The sequence below is a fragment of the Anastrepha ludens genome, chromosome X, assembly GCF_028408465.1.
Source record: "Anastrepha ludens isolate Willacy chromosome X, idAnaLude1.1, whole genome shotgun sequence".
Classification (NCBI taxonomy): Eukaryota; Metazoa; Arthropoda; class Insecta; order Diptera; family Tephritidae; genus Anastrepha; species Anastrepha ludens.
Genome location: NC_071503.1, coordinates 48,691,227 through 48,703,187, shown reverse-complemented (window position 1 = coordinate 48,703,187; position 11,961 = coordinate 48,691,227). Strand labels below are relative to the sequence as shown.

The following is an 11,961-nucleotide window of genomic DNA, read 5'->3' as shown; positions in this document are numbered from 1 at the left end:
ACGTTATTAATAAAAAGTGTCTAGTAAAGATTTTAGATAATACGACAACTTTTTATTTGCTCGAGAATTTAAAAACATTCGATGGTATCGTTGGATATGATTTTTTAAAAAAAATCAATGCAAGCATTGACATAGAAAAAGGGTATTTGTTGTACCACAACGGGCAGACAAGACTTGAGCATCTTCCTTGTAGTCAAGTGAATTTGATAACAATAGAAGACTCTGTTCCAGTTAGTATTGAAAACGAGTTCAATGATATGATTAATATTAACATTAATGCGTTTGCCGAGGTAAATAGGGCATTGCCTTATAACACCAAAGTACAGGGCAGAATTCGTATGACCACAAATGAGCCAATTTATACCAAAAGTTATCCCTACCCTGTTTCCGCTGCAGAATTCATAAATTCTGAAATATCGACTCTCCTAAAAGATGGAATAATCCGCAAATCGTTTTCCGCTTACAACTCTCCCGTTCATGTAGTTTCCAAAAAAGGACTAGATGAAAATGGTAGAGGAAAATTACGAATGGTGATAGACTTTAGAAAAATAAATGAATACACAATTTCGGATAGGTATCCTATCCCAGACACTTCAGTAATTTTGGCGAACTTAGGAAAGTCGAAATATTACACTACTCTTGACCTTAAATCTGGATTTCACCAGATTCTTTTGTGTGAAGAGGATCGACCAAAAACAGCTTTCAGTGTCAACAATGGAAAGTATGAGTTCTGCCGCCTCCCGTTTGGCCTAAAAAATGGCCCTAGCATTTTTCAACGAGCCATCGATGATGTTCTTCGTGAATACATAGGAAAATGTTGTCATGTTTACATGGATGACATTATCATTTTTTCACCGAATGAACAAACACATTTAGAACACATAAATACGATTTTGCAAGGTTTAGAAAAGGCAGGAATGAGGGTGTCATCGGAAAAATCCAGATTTTTTAAAACTGAGGTTGAATTTCTGGGATTCTTAATTTCACGAAATGGCATTCGGACATGCCCAAGTAAAGTAAATGACATCCTCAATTATAAAACCCCAAATACTCTCCGAGCATTACGTTCATTCCTCGGGTTAGCGGGGTACTATCGGAGATTTGTGAAGGACTACGCCGGAATTGTAAAACCGCTTACAAAATTTCTTAGGGGTGAAAATGGGAATGTTGGCGCGAATAAGTCCAAAAGTGTTTCTATAACTTTTGACTCCGAGGCTATAAATGCATTTCAAAAAATAAAAAAAATATTGGCATCGGAGGATGTTCTCCTCCAACACCCAGACTACAGTAAACCATTTGAACTTACCACAGATGCATCTTCGAGCGCCTTAGGAGCAGTTTTATCACAAAATGATAGGCCTATTACTATGATTTCCCGTACGTTATCTAGTACAGAACAAAACTACGCTACCAACGAACGAGAACTCCTTGCGATTGTGTGGGCATTAAAAAGTTTGCGCCATTATTTGTACGGTGTTACTAAAATTAACATTTTTACTGATCATCAGCCACTAATTTTTGCTATGTCGGATAAAAATCCAAACACAAAAATGAAAAGATGGCGCGCTTTCATCGAAGAATTCTCACCGAACCTACACTATAAGCCAGGCAAGGACAATAAAGTAGCCGATGCATTGTCCAGGCAATACATCCACAGCCTGAGTCAATCAAATGAAGTTGAAACCGTTCATAGTGAGAAGTCTTCTAGTAAAGTAATTAAAACAATCAAATACCCTGTCAACCAATTCAAAAACCAGTTAGTGATATCTAAGTCTGACCACTTCAGCAAAATAACAAAAATCCTTTTCCAAAGATTACGACGACATATCATTTGTTTTGACACCATCGAAAGACTAATCGAATGTCTGAAAGATGTTATAAATCCAACAGTTACAAACGGCCTGCACTGTGAACTTGAAGTCCTAGCCAAAATCCAGAATGACCTAACAAAGCATTTCGCCGGGACAAAATTTGTTCACACCGAAAAGTTTGTGATCGATTTAGTCAATAAAAACGATCAATTAGAAACGATAGCCACAGAGCATAACAGGGCTCATAGGTGTCTCCATGAAAATTTTCAACAGATTTCGAATGAATATTTTTTTCCAAATATGAGAAAAATGTTAAAGTCTTTAATTTCCAACTGCAAAATTTGTATGGAAAACAAATACCAGAGGAAGCCACCTAACCCGGAGATAGGGAAAACTCCGATACCAAATTACCCTGGGGAAATACTCCACATCGACATATTTATTACAGGAAAACAATATTTTTTAAGTTGTATTGACAAATTTTCTAAGTTTGCCATTGTCAAGCCAATAGCTTCACGTTCTACCATCGACATTAAGGATGCTATGCTAGAAATACTTTTAACATTTAAAAATACAAAAATCATAGTGTCTGATAATGAAAAAGCCTTCCATTCTAACTTAATAAAAACAATTCTAAGGGACAATTTTTCAATTGAACAATTTTTCATCCCTACACTTCATAGCGAGAGTAATGGACAGGTCGAAAGGTTCCAGTCCACACTGCTAGAGATAGCTCGTTGTATCAAGGAACAACAACAAATATCTGAGACTAATGACCTAATCTTAATAGCTACACATAAGTACAATAATAGTATCCATTCAACTATTAAATCTAAACCCGTTGATGTTTTTCACAGCCCATCGATAGATACACTAGAAATTATTAAAAACGAATTAATGTTAGCCCAAGAAAAAACTTTAGAAAAATTTAACAAGAAGAAAAGCACTAAAACCTATCAGCCTGGTGAAAAGGTGTTTCTTAGACGAAATAGAAGATTGGGAAATAAATTTGACAAAGTGTTTGTGGAAAAGGTAATTGAAAAAGATTTAGGATCTACTGTTTTGATAGAGGGCACTAGAATTCACAAAAGCAATTTACGTTAAAAAAATTATACAGAAATGTATTGTTGCCTCGATGAAAGGGGACTATCTGAGAAAGGTTAAGCAAGTGATTGATTTCGAAGCAAAACCAACAAGCATTTAAACTTGAATATTTACCATTATGGTTTAATACCTGTGTATGAAAAAATGTATAAAAAATTTAAATGTTGTTTAAGCTAATTTAATATTTTTAAATCAAATTCTGTAAGTGTTAAAAGCCAATCTTAAATGCCTACGTGTGACCGCTCACGCAAACTTTTTGATAACCAAAACTTACGTGTACCTGCATTACATACATGCCAATAACCGCTTTTACCTAACGATTTCACTACGCACACAATCTCGCTATCGAACCGCGGACGTTCCGATATTGAAAGGGGGGATAGTTAGTGGAACGTGCTAACGTCCCCAACTTATTAATTCATTCAGAGAGTAGTAAGAGCGAATGAGAACGAAGCTGCAACTACAACTATATGAATGATCTTCATTGATTGCAAAGGACAAATTGCGGAATGGAAAAGGCTTTGCACACGGCACGCTAAGCGACAGATAAGTAGTAAGAGCGAATGAGAACGAAGCTGCAACTACAACTATATGAATGATCTTCATTGATTGCAAAGGACAAATTGCGGAATGGAAAAGGTTTTGCACACGGCACGCTAAAGCGGTAGATAAATTCCTGGAAAATGTTATTTGATGGAATTAGCAAAAACATATTCGATTAACGGTTAGCAAAATTGGATAGGCTTAGCTTAAGTAAAATATTGTAAGAGAAGACAGAAGAAGATCGGCTTTGAAAGTGATCGGTTCATAAAAATAAAATTTGAAAATAAATTGAATTGTTTAATTTATATAAATACATGCATACAAACTGCCATAGCCATACATACATATGAAGCTGCGAGCACTTGCGACAGAAAAAATATTTCGATTTGCTATTGCTGTCGAGAATTTAGAACACATATTTACATACATACATATATTGATGCATACATATGTACGGAGCCGCGGCCACTCGACTTGACAAAAATTCAAGATTTACCAAATATTGGCAAATAATTCAACGCGAAATATTACAATATTGACTATTTTCGAATTGACGAGAAAATTGTCATATGGGCATATGAGCATATGAGCTCGAACTTAGTGTTATAGAATATTTTGGATTTTTCAGCGTCGTTGCGACTAAAAAAATCTGACCGCTGCGACTGCGCCTATGAATGTATTTTGTTCTTGCAGTCGCTAGGCTTATAGGTTTAGCTTTGGAAACATACGCGTGCAGAGGCATAAAGCCAGTGCTTTGTGTATGCTGTTTCATGTACATACATATGTATGTGTATACTAATAAGCATAGTTTTGCTGGGAGTCGAGAATGTATGTATATGTATGTACGGACATACATACAATAGGGCATCAATATGCCAATACGTGAGGTAGGTCATGGCTGCTTCAGTGCATTGAACTTTTGATTAATTGTTTAATACACGTGTATGTATACATGTACATACATATGTATGTAGTAAGAAACAGTTTAAACAGATTTTGTTACTAATCCAAATATACATACTTACGGTAACATACGAATATGCTTTTTCATCCTATAAAATATGTAAATATGGAGGATATCTTGGGTTTGTTAAAATTATTCTTTTATTTATTTTGAATATTAAAACTTGTATACAAACCATGCTTGTTACCTCCTGCAATAGGATGTGGATGAAAAATTACAGAACAGAAATAAAAACGTAATGCGTTCTCTGTGTAATGCCTCAAATGCCTTGCAAAATGCTGTCGGTCAATTTTATTTCAAGCAAATGTATAACAATGCCTATTTTCTTTTTGTGCAAAAATAACAAATATATATGTATATGCAAATACATACGTTTCTTTGAAGTTTTCTTTTATTTATTTTAAATTTCAAAGTTTTATACTATCTATAAAAAGCATACATATATTATTCCATGTAATAAATCTAAATTGAAAAAAATTTCGTTTGCAAAGGAACAAATGAATGCACATACCAAGGTGTGAGAGGTCGTTTTATAGTGCATTTTTTTAAATTAAATCAAAATATTAAAGTTACTTTGATTTGAAATGTTGGCGCATATAATAAATATTCAAATTATTCATCAATAATCATTTAGTTGAATAAATTTTCATTCATTAAGGGAACATATGTAGAAATGAACAAGCAAATTCTTTGCAAAATGCCGTCGGCTAATCGTCAATTTGATTTTCTACAGAAGCAAAAGCAGAGAACGTTATGATATACAGAGAACGTTCTCTGTGTGCAGAGCCAATATAGGAAGAGAGAATTCACTGCAATCAGCTCTGTTAAACCCCGGCCGCGGTTAGACTTCATTTTTGACAATTCACAAAATTCGTAGCTCGTGAGAATTCTCTATATTTAACGTTCTCTGCATATAATTACATGGAATTCAGTACATACATAGATTCATATGTATGTGCATATGTCCGAAATGAAATAATGCGAGCGATTCGTAAATACATACATACATACGTCACCATACGATGTAATTCAACATTAATGAGGTGTGGTGAGATTATCGCTAACGCCTGTTGCTTCATTCGGTTGACAGCGAACAAACACACAAACAGCTTTTTTTGGAAAAAGAGCTGCTTTTGTTTAAATAATTTTGGTTAAATAACAAATAAATCAGTTATTTTTTTTGATGCAGAACGAAAGTAAATATTTCAAAGTTAAACTTCAAGAAAGTTTCATTTTAATTGGTTGATTCGTTTATGATTTATGGCCGTGAAAACAAAAAAATTATGTTTTTTTGCCACATTTTGACCGATTGCCACGCCCCCTTTATATATTTCTTCACATTATATAGATATAAACCTTCCTCTTCAATAAATCTATCTTTAAAAAAAAACCGCATCAAAATCCGTTACGTAATTTTAAAGATTTAAGCGTATAAGGGGGCATAGGGACAGAAAAAGCGACTTTGTTTTATAATATGTAGTGATTATTAAAAAATATATAATACTCTAAAAATTCGCTTTAAATAATTTGTTTTGTTTTCATTACATATTTTGATTAAGTTTAACTGTGAATGACGAATACGTATTTAAACCTAAGCGCCTGATAGAACTCTATGAGAAGCCACTTATTGCGCATGTAAAAATTTCAACTTTCTCCGCTAGAGTACACCCTATTACGAAGTACAGCAATCTATTACTTTTTTGATCATCGCTTTAGTACGCTACTGCGATTGCTTCTGGCAACACTGAACAAAGATCTGGTTGTCTCCTGCGACGCAAATGCCCACAACATTCATCATTTGACCTTATTCTAGGAAACAAAATTAGTGTTTTGAATTTAGGCTCAGAGCCGACATTTGTTACTATGAACAGAGAGGAAGTTTTGGATATTATCCTGGCTTCCGACATGTTTTCTAACCACATTAAAAGATGGCGAATTTCAAACGAAAATTCGTTCTCAAAATTGAAGTCGACACTAGATCCTCCAAGTTAGTCAGTTTATAAATATACGGAAAGCTGAATGGGGAGTTTACAATTAAAAATTAAGACCCACTACATGTGGGAACTGGATAAACTGGTTAATCACGTAACTAAAGCAATGAATAGCTCCTTAACAGCTAGCTGTCTGGTTGTCCGACTCAGAGGGAAGTCTAAACCGCCAATCAGCTAACCTCGCTACGAGAATCCCATAGAACATTATTTAATCTGGCTAAGGCCACGAGAAGGTCAGAGGATTGGCAAGCCTACAAGGCTGAACTGAAAAATTATAAAAAAGCAATCAGAACTGCGCAGCGTGAATCTTGTCAAAATTATTTCACAGTAATTAAAGAAACTTCAGAAACGGCCAGTTTAAGAAAAATTCTTTCAAAGACGTTATGCGATTACGTCAAGTGAGGAATCGTTAGGTCTTCTCCTAGACACATACTTCCCAGGAAACAAGCCGGTGGAACAAAACGACTCCGCTAATAATGAAAGGCAATCCGACCTAGGAATTCTATTAGTTAGAAACGTAAAGATTGGATGGACTATTAACACTGTTGGTCCTTATAGAGCACCAGGACTAGACGGTATCTACCCCGCTGAACTGCGGCAATCACGGGACACGATTCATCAAAATTATCATTAAAAGTTGTCTTAACATGGGCTACATTCCACTAGGCTGCAAGGAGACAAAAGTCTCCTTCATACCCTAGGGATCATTCTTGGAGTAATGGACAGGGAGTAAGAGAAAACCCTGCCAAACGCAGGAAAATCAGCGTTATTATAGGCACTGACGCGAACTCCCATCACACCTGCTGGCGAAGTTCAAACATCAATGCAAGAGGTGAGTCACTTTTTGATTATATTCTAAACGAGGACTTGTTTATCTGTAAAAAAGGTAAGGACCCCACTTTCATTACCGCAGCCAGAGAGGAGGTGCTTGACCTCACTCTGGCTTCTTCCTACTGATAAACCGAATCTTCGATTGGAAGGTGCTAAATGCTCACTCCTTCTCGGACCACAGGTATATTCAATTCTCTCTCGCTGAAACTCGTCCAATAAGATCTCCCTACAGTAACTTGAGGAGGATGGACAGGGATGCATACTACAGAATTTTACTGAGCCTACTCCCCCAAACACCAGGAGAAAATCTGGATCTATCGGAAGAAGCGATCGACGAACTGGTGAAGACTTTCACCTCAGCTTGCAACAATGCCCTGGAAAGCTCTTGTAAAACAAAAGCTTTTCCCAGGAAGGAAAAACCGCCTTGGTGGACAGCGGAGCTCTCTGAGCTTAGGGTCTCATGCAGACGCCTTTTTAATAGGGCTAAAATAATAAGGTCTCCCTCGGGATGGGAGCTGTATAAGGCAGGGCTAGGAATATATAAGTCCGAAATTAGGAAAGCTAAGAGGGACTCTTGGAGAAGCTTCTGCAAGAGTGTAGAGGGCTGCCATGAGTCCTCCAGGTGTAGACGAGTACTCACGAAGAGTTCCGCTCCCTTGGTGTACTAAAGAGACGAATTGGGACGATGGGCGATGAGCAGCGAGGAGTCACTAAAGTTACTTTTCGACGGCCATTTTCCGACGAGCCCAGCCCTTAGCAGCACCAGCCTGGAAAGCAGTTAAACTTGCATTTGGGACCGGGGCTGACTGCTGGATAAGCGCCGCCTAGCTTGGGCCATTGACTCCATTAGACCCTACAAGTCGCCGTGTACTAACGGCATCAATCCTGCAGAACTGCAAAAATCTGTGGAGGTATCATGCCGTTGGTTGAGCCCTATATATGTGAACGGCGTAGCCAGGGGCTATATACCGAGTTCAATATTGCCCGAAAACGATTTGCAGAACATGCCTGATAGTTATGTATGTATATAATTGGCGCGTACACCCTTTTTGGGTGTTTGGCCGAGCTCCTCTTCTTATTTGTGAGGTGCGTCTTGATGTTGTTCCACAAATGGAGGGACCTAGATTTTCAAGCCGACTCCGAACGGCAGATATTTTTATTAGGAGCTTTTTCATGGTAGAAAAACACGCGGAGGTTTGCCATTGCCTGCCGGGGGCCACCGCTATTAGAAAAATTGCTTTCTTCATTTTGGTGTTTCACCGAGGTTTGAACCTACGTTCTCTCTGAACATATCATGGTACTCACGGCCTACCATTCGGCTACGGCGGCCGAGCTTTATTACATAAAGTTTTATCAGTGCAAACGTGAAATTATACTTGCAACTATTATCTTAAAAATCGATACGCCTAATGGTGATGTATCCGCGGAAGCCTTATTAGATCAAGGTTCACAAGGCACATTCGTTACAGAGCAATTTGCACAATTATATAAAATACCAGGCCATTCCACATCTTTATGTAAAAGCATATGTCCTACCCAAGTTTCGTTCAAATTTGCCACAGCAAAGTTTTATTCCATTATAACTTAGTTCAGATGCATCAAATATTCCTCTAGCGGATTCTGAATACTTCAAATCACGTGTCATAGACCTTATCTTGTGCGCTGATGTATATGGTTTTCTAATGAAGGATGCTGAAATAAGAACTGATCGTGAACTTATTTCCCAAAATACGCATTTTGGATGGGTTATCTCTAAACCAATGTCAACATCAGTTGATCTTAAGACAATAAATACACTTCTTTGCCATATATAGTACATAGATGATCAGCTTAAGCGTTTTTGGGAGCAAGAAGAATTGGCAGACTGCTGGGTATGCCAAGCATAAAGCATCTATGTATGCAGAGATGGAAAAAATGTTCAGTCCAATTGTTGTAAAACCTGATCACCAACCATTTCAAAATATTCTCTGGAGAGAAGGGGTCCTATAAAACTATATTAACTAAAAACAGTAACCTGTGGCACAACTTCAGCTGCCTTTCTTTACATCAGGACACCGACCCAATATCCTCAGAAGTTTTGTTACGCGATATTTATGTGGATACCGTTATAACAGGGGCAGGCAGTCTATCCGAGGCTTTTCATCTACAACAAGAATTGTGTGCACTACTAAAGGCTGGAGGATTTTGTACAAGGAAATGGTCTTCAAACTTCGCTGATCTTCTTCGATCAATCCCTGAAGAAATTAAAGAATTTTCTACTGCACTATCATTTACTGATGAAGATTTCATTATAGCTTTAGAATTACAATGGCATCAGTGGGTGACTATTTTTCGTTCGTTGTTTCTTTCCCGATACCTGATAAGCCTGTAAAGCGAAGTTTACTCTCTGATGCGTCAAAATTATTTGACCCTCTTGAATGGTTAATTTGACCCTCCATTATAGTTAAAAGTATGTTTCAAATGTTGTGGCGTCTTGGTATCTATTAGTTGGTATCCTAATTGTAAAAGAAGCGACTGGCTCGAGTATCTCAACGTGCTTCCTTGTTAAGAAAATATTAAAATTGATAGGTTTATAGGCACATGGTTTTTGTGATGCATCACAGTTTGCATATGCAGCCGTGGTTTACTCGAGAACAATGATGGAAAGTGGTGTGGCAATTGTGCAGCTATTTCAGAGTAAGGCAAGGATGGCTCCCGTAAAATTGCTCACATTAGACAACCCCGCAGTTTCTATCCACTCGTCCTCTCTGGTGGCATGGCCCTGCGTGGCTACTTCAAAACAAGAGTGCATGGCCAAGAGATATTAATTATAGGAAGGAGACCACCCTTGAAAAACGAAATGTGGTCATCATCTTGCATATCGGCTCATCGAGTATCCGCAAATTTTATACAAATTTTCTACTTTAGGTAAAACCATTTCTGTGACAGCCTATGTTTTCCGTTTTTGTAACAATCTCAAGCCTCTCAACCTCGGCTTTTGGAGACCTAACAGCCGCAGAGTTGAAGTCAGCATTCAATCGTCTGATATATTCGTAGCATCATGACGAAATAAAGCAATAGTTACAAATAGGTGAGCTGCTGAAGAGCTGAACAGGTTCATTTGTGGAGAAGGATTTTTACGTGTAGGAGGAAGGCTACAACTCGCTGATATACCCGAGAATATGAAACATCCCTTTTTTTATCAAAGAAAAATCCTCTAACTCTACTTTTATTTACAGCCTATTGTAGAGTACCTCCACTTCACTTTCAAACTTCTTTCGAATTCTTTAAATATATTTTTAATACTCAAACTCAAATTATGTAAACCATTTCAATTCACTCTACTCTTCAATTTCAATGACATAATTCTTTTCATTTAAACTTACTCTACTCTGTAATTTCAATGACAAAAATTCTTTTCCTTTTTTTTGAAACCCGAAACATAAGTAAACACATGGCACACACCAAATACATTTTTTTGTCATTGATACCCCACTCCAAAGCAAAGCCATAGCTCACTGTGAAGTAAGTTAACCTGAACAAAATTTAAGTCAACCTAAGCAGAATTTCATTTGTATAGTATTTTTAAGTGTTTACAATTTTGTTATTGATTTTTACTTGTAACAATGTTTGATTGTAATTATGTATATTTTATTGATGACAAGGCAAAAAGAAAGTATAAAAATAAAGCCATTCTATCAGAAGGCGGCTCAGTCAGCTCAGTCTCAACCTGATAGTTGGAAGGCAGTTATTTGCCCTAACTGAAAAAAAAATATTCTTTTATTTACAAAGGAATCTTTAGTCGGCAGGTTTGCCCTAAAGCTATTCCAAAAAAAATAATAGCACCTATACATTGACGATCCTGCTTCACATTACATGGTTCACTTTACATGGCGATCCTGCGGACGATCCTAAACGCTAAATAAATCATTAGTAAAAATGGCTGTCTGGGAAGGAAAGAAATACAAATTAGAAAAGAGTGAAAACTTCGACGAATACATGAAGGAATTGGGTGTCGGTATGGTTCTACGCAAAATGGGTAACAGTGTCAGCCCCACCGTTGAACTGAAGAAGGATGGTGATAATTACTCTTTCACCACTACCTCAACCTTCAAGACAACTACGGTCAACTTCAAGCTGGGCGAGGAATTCGATGAAGAGACACTTGATGGTCGCAAAGTGAAGAGCGTCTGCACTCTGGATGGCAACAAATTGGTGCAAGAACAGAAGGGTGACAAACCATCGACCATTATTCGTGAATTTACTGACTCCGAGCTAATGACTACTCTCACCCTCAACGACGTGAACTCCGTCAGAGTCTACAAGGCTGTATAAATGCGCAGTGCGCTACATGCGAAGTTAAAAACAACAGTAACAAAAGGCTAAAGTAATTTAAAATAAAAAATGCCACTTCTTGCGATAAACTAATGATTGAAAAACTAACTATCATACATAACTACATATACACATATATATATTTTGGATTGTGAATATCCCAATTTTGTTTATGACTGATTATTTGCTGATTAATGCATAAAATAATGTAATTAAAAGTATGAAGTTGGTATTAGGTAACAATTAACTATTTTTATATGATTAGGCGGCTAATTAAAGTGAAATAATTCTCAATATTATTAACGACGCGCACCAAATTGTTCACACATGCTATGATAAATATTGTTGAATAGAGATTTTTCGCTAATGCATTTAAATAATATATATTAACATTTAATTTAAA

General features: G+C 36.9%; 1 protein-coding gene across 1 annotated transcript; it reads left to right on the top strand.

Moving 5' to 3' along the window:
* The first annotated feature begins 11,141 nt into the window (after positions 1-11,141).
* LOC128869264 (probable fatty acid-binding protein) lies at positions 11,142-11,573 on the top strand. Its single transcript, XM_054111802.1, has one exon. It carries the CDS (start codon positions 11,163-11,165, stop codon positions 11,556-11,558), a length of 396 nt encoding a protein of 131 aa, XP_053967777.1. The 5' UTR covers positions 11,142-11,162; the 3' UTR covers positions 11,559-11,573.
* The last annotated feature ends 388 nt before the right edge of the window (positions 11,574-11,961 follow it).